General features: G+C 52.1%; 11 protein-coding genes across 11 annotated transcripts; 6 read left to right on the forward strand and 5 right to left on the reverse strand.

Moving 5' to 3' along the window:
- Positions 1-79: 79 nt before the first annotated feature.
- BO88DRAFT_439681 (MFS general substrate transporter) lies at positions 80-2445 on the forward strand. The gene is made up of 5 exons (XM_025709726.1): positions 80-557; positions 622-705; positions 767-1238; positions 1307-1755; positions 1819-2445. Exons 1-5 carry the CDS (start codon positions 435-437, stop codon positions 2176-2178), a joined length of 1488 nt encoding a protein of 495 aa, XP_025567922.1. The 5' UTR covers positions 80-434; the 3' UTR covers positions 2179-2445.
- BO88DRAFT_399819 (putative tubulin-specific chaperone) lies at positions 2446-4469 on the reverse strand. The gene is made up of 3 exons (XM_025705407.1): positions 4270-4469; positions 3729-4185; positions 2446-3675 (listed from the first exon to the last, which is right to left on the reverse strand). The coding sequence occupies exons 1-3, from the start codon at positions 4436-4438 to the stop codon at positions 2481-2483; spliced, it is 1821 nt and encodes a 606-aa protein (XP_025567923.1). The 5' UTR covers positions 4439-4469; the 3' UTR covers positions 2446-2480.
- A 168-nt stretch (positions 4470-4637) lies between these two features.
- BO88DRAFT_399820 (spliceosome assembly protein PRP11) lies at positions 4638-5569 on the forward strand. The gene is made up of 2 exons (XM_025705408.1): positions 4638-4701; positions 4768-5569. Exons 1-2 carry the CDS (start codon positions 4690-4692, stop codon positions 5464-5466), a joined length of 711 nt encoding a protein of 236 aa, XP_025567924.1. The 5' UTR covers positions 4638-4689; the 3' UTR covers positions 5467-5569.
- A 137-nt stretch (positions 5570-5706) lies between these two features.
- BO88DRAFT_399821 (serine/threonine protein kinase CBK1) lies at positions 5707-8413 on the reverse strand. The gene is made up of 4 exons (XM_025705409.1): positions 7583-8413; positions 7006-7509; positions 6446-6922; positions 5707-6394 (listed from the first exon to the last, which is right to left on the reverse strand). Exons 1-4 carry the CDS (start codon positions 8194-8196, stop codon positions 6082-6084), a joined length of 1908 nt encoding a protein of 635 aa, XP_025567925.1. The 5' UTR covers positions 8197-8413; the 3' UTR covers positions 5707-6081.
- Positions 8414-9224: 811 nt separating this feature from the next.
- BO88DRAFT_354117 (Tim22-complex subunit TIM54) lies at positions 9225-11056 on the forward strand. Its single transcript, XM_025703662.1, has 2 exons — positions 9225-9442; positions 9496-11056. Exons 1-2 carry the CDS (start codon positions 9343-9345, stop codon positions 10797-10799), a joined length of 1404 nt encoding a protein of 467 aa, XP_025567926.1. The 5' UTR covers positions 9225-9342; the 3' UTR covers positions 10800-11056.
- Positions 11057-11098: 42 nt separating this feature from the next.
- On the reverse strand, positions 11099-14468 carry BO88DRAFT_399823 (peptide alpha-N-acetyltransferase complex A subunit NAT1). The gene is made up of 3 exons (XM_025705410.1): positions 14150-14468; positions 12114-14069; positions 11099-12062 (listed from the first exon to the last, which is right to left on the reverse strand). The coding sequence occupies exons 1-3, from the start codon at positions 14229-14231 to the stop codon at positions 11599-11601; spliced, it is 2502 nt and encodes an 833-aa protein (XP_025567927.1). The 5' UTR covers positions 14232-14468; the 3' UTR covers positions 11099-11598.
- A 220-nt stretch (positions 14469-14688) lies between these two features.
- On the reverse strand, positions 14689-15846 carry BO88DRAFT_354124 (MIX23 family protein). The gene is made up of 2 exons (XM_025703663.1): positions 15522-15846; positions 14689-15439 (listed from the first exon to the last, which is right to left on the reverse strand). The coding sequence occupies exons 1-2, from the start codon at positions 15592-15594 to the stop codon at positions 14904-14906; spliced, it is 609 nt and encodes a 202-aa protein (XP_025567928.1). The 5' UTR covers positions 15595-15846; the 3' UTR covers positions 14689-14903.
- Positions 15847-16114: 268 nt separating this feature from the next.
- BO88DRAFT_328894 (putative formamidopyrimidine-DNA glycosylase) lies at positions 16115-17295 on the forward strand (the record flags this gene model as incomplete). The annotated part of the gene is made up of 2 exons (XM_025702580.1): positions 16115-16707; positions 16764-17295. The coding sequence occupies 2 exons, from the start codon at positions 16115-16117 to the stop codon at positions 17293-17295; spliced, it is 1125 nt and encodes a 374-aa protein (XP_025567929.1).
- On the reverse strand, positions 17045-18424 carry BO88DRAFT_399825 (uncharacterized protein). Its single transcript, XM_025705411.1, has one exon. It carries the CDS (start codon positions 18322-18324, stop codon positions 17416-17418), a length of 909 nt encoding a protein of 302 aa, XP_025567930.1. The 5' UTR covers positions 18325-18424; the 3' UTR covers positions 17045-17415.
- A 205-nt stretch (positions 18425-18629) lies between these two features.
- Positions 18630-20986, forward strand: nar1 (iron-sulfur cluster assembly protein NAR1). The gene is made up of 2 exons (XM_025703664.1): positions 18630-18958; positions 19032-20986. Exons 1-2 carry the CDS (start codon positions 18851-18853, stop codon positions 20715-20717), a joined length of 1794 nt encoding a protein of 597 aa, XP_025567931.1. The 5' UTR covers positions 18630-18850; the 3' UTR covers positions 20718-20986.
- Positions 20987-21261: 275 nt separating this feature from the next.
- Positions 21262-21832, forward strand: BO88DRAFT_399827 (Rpo12/RPC10 RNA polymerase subunit family protein). The gene is made up of 2 exons (XM_025705412.1): positions 21262-21554; positions 21681-21832. Exons 1-2 carry the CDS (start codon positions 21346-21348, stop codon positions 21703-21705), a joined length of 234 nt encoding a protein of 77 aa, XP_025567932.1. The 5' UTR covers positions 21262-21345; the 3' UTR covers positions 21706-21832.
- The last annotated feature ends 7 nt before the right edge of the window (positions 21833-21839 follow it).

The raw sequence follows: 21839 nt of genomic DNA on the forward strand, positions 1-21839 counted from the left end.
ATGAGAGAAAGGGAAAGAACAGCACTTGACCGGTGCTCCGATGGCCTCCTTATAATGGCTCGGAGGCGGGCGTTCACCCCCTCATTTCGACAAGGGTATATGGATGATTAGACCACTCAGTGCAGGCCGTATGCAACCATGGCCTTAGCGTGCAAGACCGGCCCAGATAGCGCCGGCGACAGATAAGCCCAACCAGTCCTTCCCACACACACAATGGCAGCAGCCTGCGAATCCTGGCTCCGACAGCAAATGAAGGCCAAGAACACGAAAATTGTGCTGGGTTCACCCCCTGAGGGTCGTGATACTCTCCGCGCTAGGGTTTGTGATGTGACAGAGAGGACTCCCGCTATACTCACCACAAACCCACCACTCAGACCACTTGTCAGGCACATTTTTTTGACCGAATCTTGGTGTACAGAAAAATCGTTCAAATAATGGAGATCCTGCCAAAGAACCTTGCGCCATCCGACGAAGGGGAGGTCAATACCAGGACCAAGATGACAGCGCAAGGCATCATCCTCGTGCCGCAACCGAGTGACGATCCGGAAGATCCCTTGGTACGTCTCCTTACTGCGAAGTTATTGATTCAGATCGTCCTGACGGTAGAGCGATTACCTACAGAATTGGAGCACATTCACCAAGCACGCGGCTCTCGTGGTTCTCGCGTTTGAGTCATTCCTGGTCAAGTTTTCAGCCACTCTCATTGTAGGTTCACTAACACACCCAGATACCTTCTTGAATCATTTCCATCTAACCGCTCTTTCAGGCTCCCGATGCTCTTGAGCTATCCAGGGAGTTTGGAGTAAGCAAAACTACCGCGACCTACATCGGCTCTGTACCCTCCATATTGAACGCAATAACGTCCTTCTTCTGGATCCCGCTAAGCCATCGGATTGGTCGACGGCCTGTACTTCTCATAGGAAATCTGATTGCATTGCTCAGTGCAATTGGAGTGGCTCGTTCTGAAACGTACGCACAAGCTCTAGCTTGTCGAATGGTCATGAATCTGGGCGGCAGCGTCGGCTTGTCCATTGGACCCGCTGCTATATCCGACATGTTTTTTCTACACGAGAAGGGTTCACGAATGGGTATAAACAGCATTCTGCTTGTCATTAGTCCGTATGTGGGTGGAGTGGCCGGTGGCTCCATCGCATACAATAAGAGCCTCGGGTGGCGGTGGTCGATGTACATCGCAGCCATCCTCTACGCCACACAGTTCATCGCCCAAATCTTTCTCGGTAATAAATCACAATACTCTGCTATGACACCATTTTTCCTTTTGCTTATTCAATTCCCCCTGATTCAGTCCCCGAAACTATCTACAAACGAGATGTGAATGCAGCAGCTGCATCCCAGCCCCCAGACTCGAAGCGAAACGCTTTCCTCTCCTTCCTCAAATTTCGTACCCCAAAAGTCCCCGAAAACGAAACTTGGGCTCAAACCTTCCGCAAGCCTTACAAAATGTTCGCGTATCCTGCCGTTGTTCTTCCATCCTTCTGGTTCGGGGTTGCAAACATGACCGAGGTCGGCAACACAGCGGGCTTCGCCCTCAACTTCGGCTTAGATACTCACTGGAAATTCAATCTGGCCCAGGTAGGCTTCTGTTACTTTTCCGGCGTAATCGGGGCCGGAATTGGCGAACTATTCGGAGGGCCACTCTGCGACTTGCTCACAAAATACACAATGCGGCGAGGCCAGGTTTGGAAGCCGGAACGGCTACTTCATCTCGTGTGGACAGGTCTGGTCACTGTCTCGGTAAGCACATGATGATAATAAACTGGTAATTTACGAGCCATAACCCTAATACTGTATATCTAGGCTGGTTTACTTCTGTACGGACTCGAACTCGAGTTCGGGGACAGCTGGGCTTCGGCTCTGACGGGAATAGGTTTATTCACGTTCGGGCAGGAAATCATGGTTACCGTTCTCTTGACTTACATGACGGAGTGCTACCCGGAAGATGCAGCAGAGGTAACTATCGTTTTTCAGTTCTTCTTTGCCGTGCAGACTTTCCATCCCCCGTTCTATCTCCCCCAATGGATCGAAGCTCCTGCCGGACCGAAGGTCCCCTACATCGTGTTCGCGGCACTTCCTGTGGTGTTTTATCCCTTTTGTATCGGTATTTTTACCTGGAAGGGTGAGCAGATCAGGAACAAAGGCCCGTTGTTTGCATGGTAAGTCTGCAAGGGTGGTCATCTCTCTTGAGTAGAGTGCGATATACTTGGTAAGTATTTTTACTGGTGCTGGATTACGGCATAGACTTGGGAGGCTTTTTGTTGCTTTATAGTTAGTCTTTTTCCAGAAGCTTAGATGTGAGTGGTGTGCGGCTGCGCTTTCATGGTAGAGCTGGAAGTGAGAATTGAGGCGGCGCGTGAAGATTACGAGTCAAATATTGCTTGTTGCATCATCTGCACAACGATTGGTCATTAATTTTCTTATCACAAGGGGTATTTTATTCCACCAATAATATTTGAAAGCAATTAAGCCACAACTTCAACCCTAATCCTCGCCTCCGTCATATCCGACTGAAACCAGAACCCAATATCCTTCGTAGTATCCACGAGCTCTACCTCGCGTTTCACAAACCCCGGCTCTTCAGCCGCCTTCACTTCCTGCTCTTTAGCACCATCAAGACCTCCCTCCCCATCATCTTCACTATCCCAGCCCTCATCATCCTCCATCTTCTCCTTACTCACCGGATCCAACTCATCGGTCTCCCAAACCAATCTAAACCTATAAGGCCGTAGCCCAAAAAGCCGAGAAACAATAGCCTTGAGTTGATATGTATCGAACGACCGAGGGACTTCTTTAACCTTAGTAGTAACTCCCTCTGACCCGACACCCTCGGTCTGAGATAGACGAAACACCAACTTTACCAGCCTTGCAGCAACAGACCGCGGGTTCACAGCAGCACTACCAGCCCCTGACTCGGCTCTTCTAATATCAGGTTGACCGTACAGCTCGCACAGCTCTTTGTATCTGGGATGCTTAGCAAGGATGCTTGCTTCCGCTGTCTCTGGGGTAGCGGATAGCTCTTTTCCGATAAGGGAGAGGTAATATAGTTCTCCGTTATTGCGGTCCTTGGGGGTGATTTTGCCGTAGTTGAGCATTTGTAGAGAGCCGATGCGGGATAGGGTTAGCATATACGCTTCGTCGACTGTCATGGGTTTCTCGGGCACGCCTGTGATGTGCGATGGGCCAACGGGCTGGTCGTATAGTGGATTTCCGGATATGCGGAGGGTGTCTAGGCCTGGGAATAGTAAGGGGAGGTGGTTGATGAAGTCCCATGTGGTGATCTTGTTGCGGGATAGGTCGAGGGAGTGGAGGCTTTGGGGGAATTGGAGGGCTGTGTCTGAGGTGTTGTTGGCGTCGTGGATAGTGGAGATGTTGTTTCCGCGGAGGGAGAGGTGCTCTAGTCTTGAGAGCGAGGCGAGTGATTTGATGGAGGATAGGGAGGTGATGTCGTTGTTTTCTAGGGTAAGGCGGGTGATGGTGTTGGAGAGGGGGGTTGTCAGCAATGAGAGTTGGTTTGCTGAAGCGGAAAGTGTGTTGAGAACGGGGAATTGATAGGTCAATGCTGATATCTCCTCCCATGATAGAAGGGTCTCGTCGATGTGCAGTGTCGTGATGCCCTCGAACTTCAAACCCTCCTCGAGAGGACCGAGCCGGTTTCCTCTGTTATCATGTTAGCTCAGTGTAATCAATCAACGCAGTCCAATGAAACTTACATCAGCTTCAGCCCCTTAAGGAACTTCAACCGCTCACAAATTCGAGCTATACCACTCCAAGTCGTCAACAAGTTCCGGCTGAGATCGAGTTCCGTAATCTGCGGACAGGTCTGCTCAATCTCTGCATATGCAGACTCGATCTCTTCAGCTGATGCATCATGCCCCAGCACACCCGCAACTTGCAATCCATCAAGAAGGACGATCTTCAGCTCCTGGAGCCTAGCAAGCTGCTTCCGGATCTTGTCGAAGCCAACTTCCTCGACGACCTTGCCGCTGATCTCAATGGGCTTGTGAAGAGCATCACCCGTGGTGTCACCCTCCTGTCCTTGCCTAGCAACCTCTTGCTCGAGGAACTCAGACGCATACTTCTCGCGCAGCGCCTCTATGAATCCTCGACGTTTATCTGCTGGACGAGACGGACGAACAAATGACCCCGCTGTAGGGTGTTTGCTTTTGCCTGCAACATGTGAGCATGCATCCTAGCCAGTAGTCGAGCTTCAATCCCATATGCAAGACCCAGGAACCGAAAGAGGACACTTACAAGTGAAATATCTCACCCCGCGATGCTCTCCCGAATGCTTTCCCCGAGTCGGGTCATCCCATTCGACTCCTAACCACTCCCCAGAGGTGCCTTCAACAGTACCCACGTAGCGCACGGTACACAAATCCCCAGCATACGACCGTCTTTGACCTACGTACGCAGTCTCCATTCTAATATCACCGAGAACCGTACCTCCTAAACATACAGTTCCGAACAAATAGATACAACGAGCGTCCCAGCATGTGACGGATTTCCCACTTTCCCCGCTCCACCAATGGCAACCCACACCCGCGCTTACATAACTCTCATATGCCTGAGGCAGAAGCTAATCTCCAAATCGGCGTAGCAGAACTTCCTCGACACCACGATATCACCTCCATATCCCACTGCTATCCATCTCCACAACCACAACCCGGCAGGATGGATTACCAAGTAAGCATCTCACCCCCACCCTCTACACCCAAAAATCCCATCACTGACAAAAAATCCTCTCAACAGAACCGCGCGGGCTCCAAATTCGGCGGCGGCGGCGTCGCCTCGCACTCCGCCACGAACGCCGACCGACGCGAGCGCCTGCGCAAACTCGCCCTCGAAACCATCGATCTGGACAAAGACCCCTACTTCTTCAAGAACCACGTGGGCAGCTTCGAATGCCGACTATGTCTAACGGTACACCAAAACGACGGGTCATACCTAGCACACACGCAGGGGCGGAAACATCAAACGAACCTTGCGCGGCGCGCGGCGCGCGAACAGCGCGAGGGCAAGAATCAAGATCCGTCGTCGATTCCCGGGGCGATGGGCGTGCAGGTTAAGAAGCAGACGATTAAGATTGGACGGCCCGGGTATAAGATCACGAAGATTCGGGACCCCTTGACGAGACAGCTGGGCATGTTGTTCCAGTTGCAGTATCAGGAGATTACGCCGGGAGTGACGCCCAAGGTGCGGTTTATGTCGGCGTTTGAGCAGAAGGTTGAGGAGCCGCCGGATAAGAATTTTCAGTATTTGGTGGTGGCCGCGGAGCCGTATCAGACTTGTGGGTTTAAGTTGCAGGCGAGGGAGATTGATCGTCGGGAGGGCCGGTATTGGACGTGGTTTGATGAGGATAGTAAGGAGTTTTGGGTTCAGATTATGTTTAAGACGGAGAGAGAGGAGAGGTTTTCGGGTGTGCCGGGTTTGGCGCCTCTTAAAGAATAAGGGAGTAGTGAATGGTTTTCTATGTTTGTTGCTGTTGTTGTTTTCCTGTTGAAGGTCGGATATGGCGTTTCATGGGCTTGCACTGCTGGCAAAATGTTATGGCTATCGTTCTTTCTATTCTATTGCTGTGTTATGCATTAGAGTGGCTTCGCATCAATACCATGCCCTCTTTTACTTCTTCTTCTAATGATACAATTTATCCACGATGGGGTTCTACTTCTACATGAGACGCAACTTCTACCGCAATTTTATGCATTGGCTAAATGCTAATGGCTACGGAACACAGTCCTGCATTCGCGGGCTTTTCTAATACATGATATGATATCCACTCATATGTATCCCCGGTTAGATACAGTCGGTAGCTAGCAATCGTCGTCTCGCGACACGGATGCAAAATCAATAAGGTAATAGGAAATGAACAATGCTAGGTCGTGACCAACTGAGGCGAAATGTCAAATGCGCTAGATGCTGGATGAAACTGATGCACAAGGGGATGCCCGAGACCAGAACCTAAATGCGCCACTGAAAAGCCATCAATGCAAGCCCGCCCGCTGTCGGACTCTTCAATGACGTCTATCGTGGGTTCACAAGGACACTCGGATGTCAACTGTATCTTCAATTTCCCTGGAAGGCGTTGAACGCTTTGTACGTGTATCCGATGAATGGAAGGCTCATCTCCGCCTCCTGCTCGTCCGGCATGGCGCGAGCCTGAGCGCGGTGGATGGCACTGGTATCCTCCTGAGGAATCTCGTCGATCGGGAAGTACGACACGTCAATGTTCGAGCTCAGTCTCGGTTCGAATGGTGCACGGATGCTGCGCAGTTGCTCCCAAACGACTCCACGGAAGAAGGGGTGGTTCTTGATCTGCGTGGCGCCGCCGAATTGGCCGCCATCGCTTCCGATACGGTGCTCTGCGTCGCAGAGGAAGCTAATCCAGAATTAGCATGATGCATAAGCGAATGATGCGCATGAAAATTACCTTCTGATGAGACCCTCGGAATCGCGCGAAAGAGTGAGTTCCTCGGGGAAGTACAAGCATTCTCTCCAGTTCACAATCTTGCGGTAGGTGTCGGTGGTGTCTTCCGCGCAGAACGGGGGCCAACCCACAAGGCACTCGAACATGATAGCACCTACAGACCACCAATCGCACAGGTAGGTGTATCCTTGGCCGTTGAAGATCTCGGGGGCGATATAGTCCGGAGTACCGACCGTGGAGTATGCCATTGCGCGGCGAGACTTTCTCCACGTGTTGATTTGGCCACGGTTGGAGACGGTCAGGTTGATCGCATCGTTGAAGTAACCGGAGTTGCGGTTCTTGTCCTTTGACGTCGAGTTCTTCAGCAGGTTCTGGTAGTAGGAGTTGTCGTGGGTCTTCTTTCCTCCGGTAGACAGACCAAAGTCCGTCAGCTTGACGTGACCACCACGATCCAGAAGGATGTTATCAGGCTTGATGTCACTACAGAAGAAAACAATTAGCACCTGCTTCCCGTGATTCTTCAACTTTGCATCTGCTGGCCGCATAAAGCGCCTAGTACTTACCGGTGAAGGAAGCCGAGCTTGTGAACAGCCTCGATCGCCATGACAATTTCGGCCATATAAAATCGGGTGATGTCCTCGGAGAAGATTTCGTACTTGATCAACATGGTCATCAAGTCACCACCAGGCAAGAATTCCATCAGCAGATACAAGTATGCGGTGTCCTGGAAAGAAGCATGCAGCTTCACCAACCACGGGTTGTCCTTGGAATCGGCAAGGATATCACGCTCCGCGCGAACGTGAGCCAGCTGGTCCTTCTTGAACATCTCCGTTTTGATCAACGACTTCAGCGCGTAAATCTTGCCATCGGTCTTCCGTTGTACCAACTTCACCTCACCGAAAGCACCCTTTCCGATAATCTTGATGGTCTGGAAGTTCTGCGGGGTCTCCTTGGTACGAAGGAATCGGAGGAAATTCGATTCTTTCTTAGCAAGCACCTCTGCGTCCTTGCACTTGTTCTCCTTGGGGATACTCGGTTCACGGATCATCTTGTCAAGCTCAGCAGACCTAGGAAACGCACCAAGTCAGCGATACCAGTTTCCAAGCAGGGGAGGGGCTGTGGCATTTGTGGAATACTCACCGCATGTTGCGATCGCGTGCGCGCTCGATGTTCTCATTGAAGAAGACGCTGACCAGCTCCTTGGCTGCCTTACCACGCTTGTGGACATTTTCCGAGTACCGTTCGGGATACCGCTGCAACTCTTCGTTCTCGGCGGGGGTGCGAGGGCTACGAGGCATAGGAGGCGCCAGGTGGCCCGGCTGTTGCTGCCCGGGGGCGGGGGAGCCGGCAGTTCGGGGTCGCTGGGCTGGCGAGGCAGAACGAGCAAAGAAACCCGAGCGAGGGGAGTTCAGGTCCTGGTTCGAGAACTGCTGGATCAAGCCGTTGGTGCCATCGTTCGCGCTGTAACCCATGCGGGATTGGTAGGCGGGCTGAGGGGACTGCAGGTTCTGGCCATAATGCGGCTGGCCGTAGGCAGCCTGAGCTTGGTAAGGATTGGCCATGAAATAACCACCTTGAGCATAGGCACCGTTCTGGGCGTCCATATAATCCTGGGGACCCTGGTTTTGGTAGATCGGCTGGGGGAAGGCGGAGGGGGTAGTGGGATAGGCGCGGTTGTTGGCCGCCGCCGCATTGAAACCACGATCGTTGTACCCGAAATTCAGGTGGAGTCGGTTGTTGTTGTTGGGATCCATGATGGAAAACTTTCCTCCCCGACTACCAAACGAGGGCTAGGGAAAGCGGGGGGGAGTTGAGAGCGAGTGGACGAAGAATTGGGGGGGATGGAGATGGGAAAGAATAATCCAAGGGGGAGGGGGAAACAAGAGCCCGAAGGAGCGGTGGCCTCAGGAGGCGAAGGGGGGCTTTCGACAAGCAACTTTCAGGAGCGGCTTTCTTCGCTGTGTCCCTGAGATTGGCTTAGCAGAGGGGGGGAAATGCAGTGGAGAGGTCCAGGCACAACAACAGAGGCTGGCTGGCTCTTCTTCTGCCCCAGTGGCGGCAAGTCCCGTACTACTACTAAGTACTACCCTCTGTAACAAAGTATCTGTCGGGCAACCAGCTTTGTGTTTCAGATTCGGGATCCCGAATTGAAGTCAGAGACAGGGGATAATAGGATGCCAAAGAAAAGACACGATGCTACTGCAATCACTACTCAAAGATTGATGATCCGATCAGCACGGGGGGAAGAGGAGGAGAACTGGAAAAAGGGACCGATGCTTAATGTTAATGTTCCAGACTCATACGGCACTCGGTTGGTGCCACGAATGCTGTCTCACAATGAATGTATTCGCTGCTAGTGCCATCTTCATCTTCAATATACAGGGTCTTCACTGCCTTCAAAAGGAGTATAAAGAATTAGAGGTCTAGCGTGTGTATTCCTCACGGTGACAGACTAGTACCATCAAGGGAATGCTAGTGCTCCAGCAAGATGATGAATGTTAATGCCCGCAGCATAAAGAAATTTAATGTCTCCTTTTAGGTGTCTATCCAGCTGGACAGGTTCGAAGTTTACAATCTGAAACTCCAAGGGATCATGTGAGACCTGGACCTTTTTGACTAAATTTCCGTGGTATGCAACACTGAGTTTAGCTGGGGTGCATCTTGTGCTGCTCCTCCAGATTCCGCCTTCAACTCGGCATCCTCGCCTCCGGATAAACCCTCGTCCCGACCGGAGCTGCGCTGAGCATCCCGAACTTTTTCGGCAATCATGCATTTCCCTTCACGACATGCCATGAGGGAGAGGCACCTACTCCCTGTTACGTACCAAAAGTTTTATTATTTTGTATCTTAATTATATACCCCAAACTCTTTTATACCCTTTTTCTCCATCCCCCTACACCATGGCGGAATCCTCCAATTCCGCCGCGGCCTCAGGCCCGGCCCAGTCCGCAGCGTCCACCAGCGCTCCCAAGCCCTCCAACCCAGCCTTCAAAATGCTTGGTATAGATCCCCAGTGCCCTTAACCAGTATCTTCATACCTAATAATCTCCAAGGAATGCCGAATCTTCGCATGAAACTCCCCTCCCGGAATTGGATGATCTTCTTCACCATCACCGGCTCGTTCGCCGCAGCTGTCATTTACGACCGGAGAGAGAAGCGCCGCGCGCAACAAAAATGGGGTGACCTTGTCGCTCACATTTCCAAAGAGCATCTTCCCATCGAGCAAACCCGTCGCAAAATCAACGTTTTCCTGTCCGCGCCACCGGGTGACGGTATCCGTGTAGCTCGCGACCACTTCAAAGAATACGTCAAGCCGATCCTCGTGGCGGCGGCACTGGACTACCAAATCATCGAAGGCAGGAGGGAAGGCGATATCCGTGCTGGTTACGCGGAGCGCATTCGCAAGTGGAGACGCAAGGCAGGCGAACCGACTACAGTGGTGGAGGACCCCACGGTCGAGGACGTCGTTTTCGCCGCGAGGACGCAGATGGGCGTTATCGAGGAGCCCGGACCGAAGGGTGATCTGGTCATCGGACGTCACACATGGAAGGAGTACATTCGCGGTCTGCACGAAGGCTGGCTGGGACCTCTCGATCCTCCGCCTCCGCCTCCGCCCACGGAGGAACCCGCTCCTGTGGAATCGAGCACACCCGCCGCAGAGACCTCCTCTGAGACCAAGGAGGGCGACGCCAACGCCCCCGAGCAGGAAAAGAAGGAAGAGAAGCCTGCTAAACCCGTCGGACCGACACCAGCCTACATCTCCACATCCGACTACTCATCGCAACCCCTCCCCCGTACTATCCCCCAGACTCTTTCAGGCTCCGTCCCCATCGCCTTCCCCCACATCCTGGGTTTCCTCAACACCCCCATCAGACTCTACCGCTACCTTAACCAGCGCCACCTGGCCGAAAGCGTAGGCCGCGACGTCGCCGCCATCGTCCTGGCCTCGTACAGCCGCCCTTACAACACCGGCTCCGGCTCCTCGGATGCCTCCCCCATCTCCGACGATACCCTTGGCAGCACCACCTACGAACAACAGACCGTCCTCGAGGAGGAAGAGAAGGAATGGCACAAGTCCGTCCACCGCAAGGACGAAGCCAACCCCGACAAGGAACGCGAGTGGCTCGACGACATCGTCATCGACCCGCGCCTTGCCTCCCGCATGCATCGCTTCAGCGTCTCGCCCGAGGAAGAGGCCCGCGCCCAGCGCATCCGCGACGGCCAGGAATACATCCTGGGCCAGGAACGCCCTGTCCCTGTGTCGTTCTGGAAGCGCATGTGGGTGAAGTACGGATACGGAGAGGACGAGGAGACGTTGAGAAGGAAGCCCATTCTGGGCAACCTTGATGAGGAGTAATTCATTCCTCGAGAACGATCTGCGAGAAGGGTATTGTTGTCACCATAAATAGAAAGGGTACTTAGATCTCTATCTGTGTTTGGGCTAGAGGTATATAGACATATGCTTACTTTTTTTCTGGTCCTTGGTATTTTGGGGTCGATACGATCATTGCATGGGAAACGTGTTTTGTCCGGATGGATGGGTATATGTATTAACTATTGACATCTCCTTTTCAAACTGTATATTAGTGGAATTCAAGATGATCTTGACTGGTCAAACGTCTCGTATCTAGTGTAAGAACACCCTGTGGGAATGTAGTAAATCTACTGAGATGAAAACCTACAATTTCCAGCTCGCACATTCAAGTTCCTCGGGCATTGAAGTATGTTCAACCTTCAATGATACCTTAATGTCAACGCGCGTGAAAGACTCCCAACCAAACTAGCCCCAGACCACTTGTTCTGACTGGGCTATTCTCTATTTATTGCAAAAGTCTAATACAATACGCCTCGATGAATCTCGAAAAGCATGTTGCTGTATAGTTTTCGCCTCTCACCATATACCAGGGATTTTCAGTACAATTAGATATGTACACCCAGGTAGGATCCAGCTACAGCTAAAAATTCGTTGCTGATCAAATTCTAAGGATAGAAGAACGGTAAGGATGAGGAGAAGGAGACAGAGATGAAGTAGGAGGAAGAAGCTAATGAGACAAGGAAAAAAGGTTCCTTTCCGCCAATCATGTTACAGAGGTTCAAAGTATAAGGTAAGTTTTGAATATGAGTAGTAGTCCAAGAAAAAAATCTGTCCTATCACTTTAGTCGAGGCGGAACACCGTCGCCTCGGGCCACTTGCTGCTTGCCTTCTCAACATAAGCAGACTTTGCGGCTTGGTTGCTTCCCCACTCGCTCAGGAGCTCCAGGCCTGCCAGGGCAGTGTCGATGGTGATGTCCTTGGAGTCGAGGGTGGCGATGAGGTCCTGTTCACATTGGGGCTTGGAGTCGGGCTTCAGGAGCTGGCGGCTGGTCAGGCCGGCTTGTTGGTGGGGGACGCTCTCCTTGTGGGTAGAGAGGAAGGTGTTGTTCCATTCCTCGAGGTTCTGGCCCTTGGGGAGCAAGGCCTCGAACTCGGTGTTGACGACCTCGGCGACTTGGGGCGCAAGTGGCTCGGAAAGGCTATCCAGGGCCTTGCGGAATCGGAGGATCTGGACATGAAGGGTGGGGTTGGATGCGTCGATGGCGTGGGCCGCGGTGAGGCACTTGAGAGCAAGTGCGTGCTTGCCTGGGGTTGCGGTTAGTATATGACGATGATTGATAGCAAAGGGGAATGTACCTCTCCTGAGGTAAACCTCGAATCCGAGACACTGGGCCTCAATGCTCTTGGGACTAAGCTCCAGCAAGTGTGTCAGGAACTTGGTCGCATCCTTGAGCGGATCTTGCATCTGGGCAAGCTGGTTGCCTAGCGGGTCAGGGTCTTCCTTCTTCACTTCTCCGTCAACGCTCTTTGTGCTTGCGGCCTTTCTGGCCTCACGCTTCTCCGCCTCAAGCTTCTCCAGGCGCTGCTGCTCCTTCTTGGCCTTCTTGACCGCCTTCTTACGTTCCTCGTCGTTGTCAGCAACGGCGCTGGGCAGAGGTCCGTGAGCCAGGTCGGGCTGGTCGTGAAGGAGGAGGTAAGTCTTGATGGCAGAGACGGCCATCCGGGTGTAGAAGGGGTGCTCGCGCAAGCGGTCTTCCCAGCGAACCATGTCCACATACGCACGGATCATACCCTTGCGAAGGGAAAAGCTGTGGAAATCGAACTGGTCTTCTTGCCAGGTGTCGAAGATGTTGTAGACAGCATGGAATCGCTTCAGCGCAAGGCCGAGCTTCTTCTGACGCAGGTACGCCTCACCATCCTCGGTCAGGTACCAGACACATTGCATCTCATGGAGATCACCCATAGCCCCACCAACGGTTTCGTTACGAGTGAACTTGCTCATGTTGTCAAGAGCCTTGTCGTTCTCGTTGTTGCGGAGTTGATACTTAGCAGCCTTGGAGTTGATGTGACGGTCCTTTTCGTCCAACAGCCTGGCCTTCTCCATCTCCTCGGCCGCCTTCTCAAGGTTTCCGTAATGCTTATATATCCGGGCCTTGGTCAATTGGTACTCCACAGCCTTGGGCGATAGCTCAAGGGCCTTGTCGACATTCTCCATGGCCTTGGACAGGTCGCGGCTGAGGTGGTAGTTGTAGTGCTGGGCGAGGAAGTAGTAGGAAGAAGAAAGGAACTCGGTGTTGTCGGCGCCGGATTGACCTTCCGCGGAGCCGTTCGACTGAGGGGTCGTCGCGACGTAGCCTTCAACAAGTTCCTGCACTGTATCACGCTTGGCGGGGTTGCTGTACAGTGACTTGATGTTGGCAAATAGAGAGGGAACGCCCTTCTTGAGCATGCGCTGCAAGTAGGCGTCGGCGGCCTGCTTGAAATCATCGCCCTCCAGGAACTCCAAGGGAATTCTGCGAGCAGCATCACCACGGGGGAACTTCTCGACCCACGAGTCATACACGGCCTTCTTGGCCTTGTGGTCATCATTAGGGATACCCTTCGCCCGGACTAAGGCATCGTAGTAGAGCGAGTTCTCCGGGTTCCGGTCCAGGAGCGCAATGTACGCTGCCTCCGCTTCAGCCTTTCTGTCCAGTCGCAGAAGGTAGTCCGCCTTCATCTCCATCACAGCAAGCACGTCCGAAATCCTGTGTCCCACCTTCTCCAGATGTTCCAACGCCTGTTCCACCTTACCAGCCTCGGCCATGATCACGTTCTTGTACAGAACGGCCTCCGAATGCTCCATATCCGAGGTCGGCGGAGGGATCTTTAGCGTCTCTTCGTAAGTATTCAGAACCTTTTCGGCCTCTTCCAGATCTCCGGAGAGGTGGTGTGCGATCGCGAGAGCCGTCCAGTTCTGTCGGAAACCCGGGCGAGCCTGCAGCATGGCTTTCCTGCTCTGAATGTAGCCTTGGTAATCGCGCATTTGCATTTGCAGCAGCGCAAGATCCCGCTGGATTGGCTGTGAGTCCGGCTCAATCCTCAATGCAAACCGGTATGCCTTGATTGCCTCTTCGTAGTTCTTGTCCGCCCGATACAGCAATCCGTACACATGCCAGCAGATGTGCGACTTCATGTCATTCTTCAGGGCTTCCTTGGCCAGCACAAAAGCCTCCTCCTGCTGGCCCATGTTGCTCATAATAAGAGCCTTCATCGCCAAGGTATCACCATGGTTGGGGTTCTTCTTCAGGATCTGCTCGGCGGTCTTGATGCCTGTTCGGAAGAGAGCACAGTTAGCTTTCCTGCCCACTTGCGGAGACCTCCAGCGTGTCCAATCGAGATCGCAAACGCACCCTTCTTGTGTTGCTTGTTCTCATAGTGACGAACGACTTGGCGGAACAAGGATGCATCCTTGGAGTTCAATGGTTGCGGCATGGTGAGTGTGGTTGGCCGGTGGTTGTCTGTGAAGGACTTGCCAAGTGACTGTGCGAAGACGGAAGCTCGAAGTGCGCGGGGGAGGAATGACGATGGACGACGATTAGTCGATCAGGCAGCGATAAGCTATGACCAACACTCTGACAGCATGCACGTCCTAGGGATATTAAAATTATCCTTGGCCCCTATCCAATCCTCTGGTTCACCCGTTCAAGCAGCTCAAATGGTATGGTTAAATGATCGCTTTTACTCGTAAAGTTCTTGCCGACCGCCGTCCTCGAGGGCTGCCCGGCACCAGACGAAATTATTATCCGAAGCGGCCTGCAGATGCAACCTGGCGGCCCTGATACTTACCCTCCATATCACCCAATTGTCGACAAGTGACATTGCTAATGAGTATTCACAGCATACCGTCTGTTCTGTTAATAGGTAACAAATGGTAGAGTACGCGATTCAAGCCAAATTCATGTTTTGATTCACACGTCCCGCCTGGGCTCCAACCAAGAACGCCTATTATATGCAGCTATCTTACAACATCATATACATAGCAAGTCCAGTCTCATCAAGTCAGGTCAGTAACCAGACAATATGCAGCTGGAAATGGGACCCCCAATGATTGGAGGTCCTCGGCCATAACCAATGCGGTGACTACTACTCGACCCGGAGATCATATCACTCTGTCAACGGTGGTGCCTGCTCTCGTTGTTTATTCTCACGCCATTTATTCAGCGCCTCTTCCCAGCCTTCCGACGGGCCACCGCATCTTTCCGTTACCAGACCCCATGTGCGCGTGCGTATAATATCTTCGACCCCCCGTTGAGTGCGGACAAGGTTGGCCAACGACTCAGTCCGTGCCTCCCGAGGCAAAAACCGGGCCGCATATGGGTCTAGGCGATCATCGACAATATGCTCGCGATCCTCTGCAGATTCGGTCTGCTGGAGAATGAGGTCCGGGTCTTCCGGGTCGGGACTTGTGGCCACCCCGGCGCAATAGTTGAGCACATCCGAACGGACTTGCCATGATGGAAACAATATCTTATCCTTGAAGCCCTGGCAAGCAGCTGGTTCGATTTGCTTTCCTTCACTGGCGTCTATTTGTCGGATAGCTGTGGAAGAGGGATCGAATCCTTGTCGAGCCGGGGTGAACAAGGCATTGAGGTTTTGCGTAATGGAGTCATCTATGGTCGATCTAGAAATTCGTAGAAAATCTGTACAGCAGCCAGGATACCCCGGGTCAGTCCCCGCGCCCTTACTACCTGTGGACTTGACGGTGGCCGTAGCTGAGCATACCTCTGAGCAACCTCTCGTTGAAACAGAATTGGGGTGTCAGCTGAGGAGCTGAGGTTGACGATGCTCGAGACATATTCCGATCCTCCACCTTTCCAGTGTCACTTTCTGACCTGGAAGTATTCGTCCAAAACCACTCCACTTTGGCAGCTGTACAATATGGAACCGCGGCCAGCGGATCGTATGGCGGCAAAGGAGAAGTTCAAATAAAAACTGTGCTACTGAGGTAGAGGAAGACCGGGTAACTAGTCCGCAGCTATAGTAATGTCCAAAAGAGCCAGTGGGCTAGCAAGGAAGCAATACAATGACTTCAACAAGCCAATGTTGTAAGTTCTCACGAGGTTCGGCTGGCATGCCGTACTTCACACTTTCCTAGTATATTACCCGATTAGGTTAGCACTCTGTAATCACGGGACTACGTGATGGTTGACGCGCGCCACGACCTACTGCTCCAGCCTCTGCTCGACTTACGTGACTTCATTGAATTGACTTTATACACATCTTTGAACCTATCCTGGGAGGAGGTTCGAACCAAAGAGACAAAAGTTCACCCCACAATATTCCGTTCCCGACAGAGACTGTCAACATTGAACACCATGCCCGAGTTAGCGGAAGTCTCACGTATAGTCCATTTCCTTCGTCAACATCTTGTCGGCAAAACGCTTTCCAAGGTGTCAGTGCAAAACGATGACATTATCTACGGCAAAGCGGGCACCACTGCTGCCGAGTTTCAAAAGGCAATGGAAGGGAAGAAAGTTACTGGTGCCGGACAGCAGGGCAAGTACTTCTGGATTGCTATGTCATCACCACCCCATGCAGTTATGCATTTTGGTATGGCGGGCTGGCTCAAGATCCGGGACGCCGACACATACTATTACCGGACAGACAAACCAGAAGATAAGGAGTGGCCGCCGAAGTACTGGAAATTCTTACTCGAAACCGATGGCGATCCAAAGACAGAGGCTGCATTTGTTGATTTTCGCCGACTGGCCAGGATTCGCCTGGTAGACTGTCCTGCGGAGGAAATCCGTAAATACAGCCCTCTGAAAGAGAATGGCCCAGATCCTGTCGCCGATAAAGACATTGTATCGGAGGAGTGGCTGGCAAAGAAGCTGAGAAGCAAGAAGGTACCTGTGAAAGCCTTGCTCCTTGATCAGGCGAATATTAGCGGAATAGGCAACTGGATGGGGTATGTTCCTTCAGGTTCCCTTTATGACAATAACATCCAGCTGACTGCTATTATAGCGATGAAATCCTCTACCATGCTAAGATACACCCTGAGCAATACAGCAACACTTTGGATGATGACCAGATCAAAGAGCTGCACTCGGCGATACATTATATCTGCTCCACCTCCGTAGAGCTTCTGGCAGATTCAGAGAAATTCCCAGCTGACTGGCTGTTCAAACATCGGTGGAGCAAAGGCAAGAAGAATACGCCATCAGTGCTGCCAAACGGGGAAAAGATCACTTTCCTTACGGTAGGCGGCAGAACCAGCGCAGTGGTTCCAAGCGTGCAGAAGAAGACTGGGCCAGTAGCCAAGGACGTCAGCAGCGAAGACGCCAGTAATGCGCCGGCAAAGTCGAAGCGAAAGCGGACCTCGGTGAAAAAGGAGGAGAGCGAACAGGAAGCTAGCGAAGAGGATTTGAAGCCCAAAACAGGGCCCAAAAGGCAAAGCAGGACTTCTGTCAAGAAGGAAGACATCGATGAGACAGAGACTAAGCCGGTAGAAGCACAACAAACTACCAGAAGGCGCTCTGGCCGACTTCGAAAGTAGGAATCTACCCCATTGTACCATTGAAACCATATTAGCGACGTATCGGGAGATACGACGTGACGGATTTTATGATACCGGATTTTATATAATACTATGTACCACTTTTCCTGGTCTACCTGTTCATACCTTCAGCCCGTGCAGCCTTTCCCGGAAGACATCAAAATTGCTGTCACCCTGAGCAACTTTCGACATGTCATCTAAAACCGCAAATACAATCTTCTCCCACCATCCCTGAAATTCGATTTCTTTCAGGACTTCGAACCAACATTGAGCAACCTCGGCATTTGGGTTCGCAAATGCGCCACAACCCAGAGCTCCTAGGACTATTCTCCGATGCTTCTTATACCCTGCAATGCGGAGAATAGACCGCATCTTGTCTTTGGTCAGTTCTCGATCAGAACGGAACTTAAACGTCGCTGGATTTGCTGTATAGTCCACCTCCGGTACTTCCAGTGCAGCAACGCTGATAACGCTCACAATAGGGAGATGCTCAGGCTTCTGCAGGTCCATCAGCCCATGACCTTGTGTGAAACTCTCACGGAAGATAACAACAGTCGGAGAATAGATGGCGTCTCGTTCTCCTATGGGATAGTAACGGTGTTTAAGGGTGGAGCTGAGGCTGCTTCGATAGCAAAGAGCTTCCTCCTGAGCCATAGCTCCATTACGCCAACCGCCGCCTGGATCCCTTTCATTGGCCATATTCAAGACGCACACATTCCGCGTGTCAGTCTGCCGGAATTGCCTGGAGGGGCTGTTAACCCTAATGGCAATGTCGAATGTATCTCCAAAGATGACTTCGACATGGGTTGATAGCTTGGGGCTAAACCTTGGATTCAAAGTAGGATATCTGATGCGTGGGCAGTACTGTGCTGTTGGAGGTGCCCGAGGCACCGTACTTAAAATGCCGGGGAGAAGGGCTTGAGTCTCTTCCGCGGTCGCTCTTAGTATTGCTCTCCTATCGGCTCCCGACATAGGCCGTGGTCGCACATTGACCGGTCGGAAGTAGTCCGGTAATAACTTTTGGCTCATCTTTGTATTTGTGGTCTGCTGTGAAACTATGTAAGCTGAATGTAAGGTTAATCTGGCTATAGGTCTGTTAATGTAGTGTGTGGCATGACTTGACAGTAAGAGCAGACTTAGGCAGCAAGGCTGAAAGCACCAGGGTGCCTGGTGAGCGGCCAGCCAAGTGGAATTCCGAGGGGCAACACGAGCGAGCGGCAGAACACGAGTGCCTGGCGGGCGGTGCCGTAAGGCGGTCAGCTTATCTTCGCCGATCGCGGGGCTGCCGATAAGCATCCAGTAACATCAGAGTTCGTCGCCACTGCAGATGACAAAGCATTGGTCTTTCTTCTGATCACTGTCACTGTCGCATTTCTTCTACCTGCTCTCATATTCCATGCACACAGAAGCCTTGCACATTGCTTTCAACTTGACGTCGAAGCTTTCACATTGCTAAATCAGCACGGTTAGAGTTGCAGCGCAGACTTCTGAGCCCGCTGCGGAGTGGCGCTGCTATACCTGCACATCTAGCTAGGAGTCTTCAATTGCCGCCACAATGAGTGCAATTCTATCTGCAGACGACTTGAACGATTTCATTTCTCCCGGAGTTGCGTGCATCAAGCCTGTGGAAACTCTCCCTGCAAAGGATCCCTCGAAAACAGATGTATGTGCTCGCCCTTCTCTCTGCTTGTACCCCACTCCATCCAATGAATGAGCGCTGATTTATAATCTTTCAGAATCCCTATGAAGTGACCACAGAAGACAAAGTGCAGCCTGAAAACCTTCCACCGGCTCAAATCTCTTTGACTGACTGCCTCGCATGCTCTGGGTGCGTCACTTCTGCCGAGGCCGTACTCATCTCGTTGCAATCGCATGCGGAAGTCCTCAACACTTTGGATGCGCATCCCGAGTTGCTGATCAGCCGTGAAAATGGGACATTAGCCCAGGATTTGGGCACGGACAATGACGAAGGCCGAGTTTTCGTCGCAAGTGTTAGCCCTCAGGTGAGGGCAAGCCTAGCAGCAACTTATGGAATCACGGAAAAGGAAGCATCATACATGATCCAGCAGTTCCTCAGCGGTCCCCACGGTTTGCGTGCTGGAGGCAAGAATGGCAGCGGCTTCACATGGGTTGTCGACACCAATGTTCTGCGCGAGGCTGTCTTGGTTCTTACGGCCGACGAAGTTGGCGAGACTTTGACGACCAACCCCGATTCCCCTAGCACAAACAGCGCAACCAATACTCTTCCCAAGCGGCCGATCCTCTCGTCCGCATGTCCAGGCTGGATATGTTATGCTGAAAAGACACATCCATTTGTTCTCCCACATCTGTCACGACTCAAATCACCGCAAGCGTTGGCTGGCACCTTTTTCAAAACCGTCCTCAGTAAATCACTTGGCATCCCGGCCTCTCGCATATGGCATTTGGCCGTCATGCCTTGTTTTGACAAGAAGCTTGAGGCCAGTCGCGAGGAGCTCACTGATGCTTCGTGGCTGTCTGCGAAGGACGAAGATCACACAGCCGTCCGTGACGTTGATTGCGTGATCACCACTCGCGAACTTCTAAGCCTAGCGTCTTCCAGGGGCCTTGCGCTTCCCAACCTACCGTTCAAATCCCTTCCTCAGTCTTATATACCACCATTCCCCGATACTACTTTGAACGAATTTCTGTTCTCAAAGTCTTTCCCAGGACAATCAGCTGCCGCAGGTACATCCGGAGGCTACCTCCACCACGTGCTCCAGACTTTCCAAGCACGTAATCCAGGCAGTGAGATTGTCACTCAACGAGGAAGAAACGCCGATGTAGTCGAGTACACCCTCATGTCGTCGGAGCACACGCCTATCCTGAAAGCTGCTCGCTATTACGGTTTCCGCAATATTCAAAATCTTGTTCGCAAGCTGAAACCAGCCCGGGCTTCTCGTCTTCCGGGCGGTAGCCGACGAATGCCAGTCGGACGGGGCGCTGTGTCTGGTGGTTCTGGCACAGACTACGCTTATGTAGAAGTCATGGCGTGCCCTGGAGGCTGTACTAATGGAGGCGGTCAGATACGCATTGAAGATGCCCGCGAAGCTAGCTCCAGCGTGCAGTCCTCAACCTCGGGCGAAGTGCCCGACTCCTCGTCGAAGCCGACACCACATGAGCAACGCGCTTGGCTTGCCCGCGTAGACGAGGCATATTACTCTGCGGAGTCGGACTCCGAGTCGGAAGCCGGAAGCCAGTCGCAGCCCCTCTCCATTCTTGAAAAAGAAGACAGAGTCCACAATGCCATGCGTTATTGGTCCGACTCCATGGGCATCCCACTCTCGAAGCTTGCCTACACCACATATCGCGAGGTTGAGAGTGATGTTGGCAAGTCCCAGCCTGTCGCGAGCGATACTACTCGCGTTGCTGAGCTTGCTGGGAAGATTGGCGGTGGTTGGTAAATCTGTTTCTTTTCTTTCACTTATTTATGACATATACCCTGTGATGTTTGGATGACATGAGCTATGCGTGCATTTTCTTCATCGGGACAAACAGTCTTTGCATTTGGACAACATATTATATAGAGAGATACCATGTTTGCTGGTGGAATCGGTGGCAGCACGATGAGTCGTGGGAGATGTATATTGTGTCTTATCCTACATACTACATTCCAAAAATCAAGCAATCATTTACTCAAGGTCGATAAAAATCGCACTTGATGAAACATATCAACCCACTCAAAGTTTTCCTGAACAAATCAATAACGACCTAGAGTACTATATTCCAACAAATACTACAAACTGCACAACCCATCCCGCTTACTAAGCACACCACCACAACCACCTTATCCACAAACATAACTCCAATCACAACTAGTACCAGGCCAGCCTAACCCAAAGCAGCAACCAAACCTCCAACCGCAAAAAAGTTCCAGAACAAACCAAACCAAACCACCCAAACCTTCCATCACCATCTACACCACACCCTCCACTACCTCCCCAACCGCACACCGACCAAATACCTAGGACTCTCTACACACAACACCTCGCAAATTTCAAAACTACCGCAATAAACCAATACAAACCCACCATGTCCCGCGAACAATACCAAGTCCCCAACCTGGGCGGCGGCGGTGCCCAGAACGCCTTCGGTGATGCTGCCGGTGGTGGCCCCATGGACGGCCCTGTCGTCGCGTACCTGTGTGGCGAGTGCAACTCGCGCGTTTCGCTGAAGAGGGGAGACCAGATTCGGTGCAAGGAGTGCGGTCATCGGGTTTTGTATAAGGAGAGGACGAAGAGGTTAGTTTTTCCTTCTCCTTCTTTTCTTTTTTCTTCACTGGGGTGGAGAGGGGTTTTGGGGAGGATAGATATGGGAATTATTCATTGAATGAACCTGTGCTAACTAATATACTTTGCGATGTGCAGAATGGTTCAGTTCGAGGCGCGGTGATTTCGGTACTGATAGAGTCGGTGGTTTGAGTTGGGCTGGACTGGACTAGACTGATATGGTCTGGTTGGGCATGTTTGACTTCGTTTTATGTATGATGGGGTGGGTGCATTTGGTGGCGCTTGGAGTTTGCTTTT

The sequence above is a fragment of the Aspergillus vadensis genome (genome assembly GCF_003184925.1).
Source record: "Aspergillus vadensis CBS 113365 unplaced genomic scaffold BO88scaffold_1, whole genome shotgun sequence".
NCBI lineage: Eukaryota > Fungi > Ascomycota > Eurotiomycetes > Eurotiales > Aspergillaceae > Aspergillus > Aspergillus vadensis.

Bases quoted from the DNA above. Each gene is read 5' to 3' on its own strand.
- BO88DRAFT_439681 (XM_025709726.1), top strand. From the start codon at position 435: ATGGAGATCCTGCCAAAGAACCTTGCGCCATCCGACGAAGGGGAGGTC. The intron at 706-766 runs GTAGGTTCACTA...CCGCTCTTTCAG, and splicing joins AGTTTTCAGCCACTCTCATT to GCTCCCGATGCTCTTGAGCT. The intron at 1,239-1,306 runs GTAATAAATCAC...CCCCTGATTCAG, and splicing joins CATCGCCCAAATCTTTCTCG to TCCCCGAAACTATCTACAAA.
- BO88DRAFT_399819 (XM_025705407.1), bottom strand. From the start codon at position 4,438: ATGGAGACTGCGTACGTAGGTCAAAGACGGTCGTATGCTGGGGATTTG. The intron at 4,186-4,269 runs GTAAGTGTCCTC...CACATGTTGCAG, and splicing joins CGGGGTGAGATATTTCACTT to GCAAAAGCAAACACCCTACA. The intron at 3,676-3,728 runs GTAAGTTTCATT...ACATGATAACAG, and splicing joins CTTAAGGGGCTGAAGCTGAT to AGGAAACCGGCTCGGTCCTC.
- BO88DRAFT_399821 (XM_025705409.1), bottom strand. From the start codon at position 8,196: ATGGATCCCAACAACAACAACCGACTCCACCTGAATTTCGGGTACAAC. The intron at 7,510-7,582 runs GTGAGTATTCCA...TGCGTTTCCTAG, and splicing joins GCACGCGATCGCAACATGCG to GTCTGCTGAGCTTGACAAGA. The intron at 6,395-6,445 runs GTAATTTTCATG...ATTCTGGATTAG, and splicing joins TCCGAGGGTCTCATCAGAAG to CTTCCTCTGCGACGCAGAGC.
- BO88DRAFT_354117 (XM_025703662.1), top strand. From the start codon at position 9,343: ATGGCGGAATCCTCCAATTCCGCCGCGGCCTCAGGCCCGGCCCAGTCC. The intron at 9,443-9,495 runs GTATAGATCCCC...ATAATCTCCAAG, and splicing joins CCCAGCCTTCAAAATGCTTG to GAATGCCGAATCTTCGCATG.
- BO88DRAFT_399823 (XM_025705410.1), bottom strand. From the start codon at position 14,231: ATGCCGCAACCATTGAACTCCAAGGATGCATCCTTGTTCCGCCAAGTC. The intron at 14,070-14,149 runs GTGCGTTTGCGA...TCTTCCGAACAG, and splicing joins GAACAAGCAACACAAGAAGG to GCATCAAGACCGCCGAGCAG. The intron at 12,063-12,113 runs GTACATTCCCCT...CCGCAACCCCAG, and splicing joins CGAGGTTTACCTCAGGAGAG to GCAAGCACGCACTTGCTCTC.
- BO88DRAFT_354124 (XM_025703663.1), bottom strand. From the start codon at position 15,594: ATGTCTCGAGCATCGTCAACCTCAGCTCCTCAGCTGACACCCCAATTC. The intron at 15,440-15,521 runs GTATGCTCAGCT...GCTGCTGTACAG, and splicing joins CAACGAGAGGTTGCTCAGAG to ATTTTCTACGAATTTCTAGA.
- BO88DRAFT_399825 (XM_025705411.1), bottom strand. From the start codon at position 18,324: ATGAGCCAAAAGTTATTACCGGACTACTTCCGACCGGTCAATGTGCGA.
- nar1 (XM_025703664.1), top strand. From the start codon at position 18,851: ATGAGTGCAATTCTATCTGCAGACGACTTGAACGATTTCATTTCTCCC. The intron at 18,959-19,031 runs GTATGTGCTCGC...ATAATCTTTCAG, and splicing joins AGGATCCCTCGAAAACAGAT to AATCCCTATGAAGTGACCAC.
- BO88DRAFT_399827 (XM_025705412.1), top strand. From the start codon at position 21,346: ATGTCCCGCGAACAATACCAAGTCCCCAACCTGGGCGGCGGCGGTGCC. The intron at 21,555-21,680 runs GTTAGTTTTTCC...TGCGATGTGCAG, and splicing joins TATAAGGAGAGGACGAAGAG to AATGGTTCAGTTCGAGGCGC.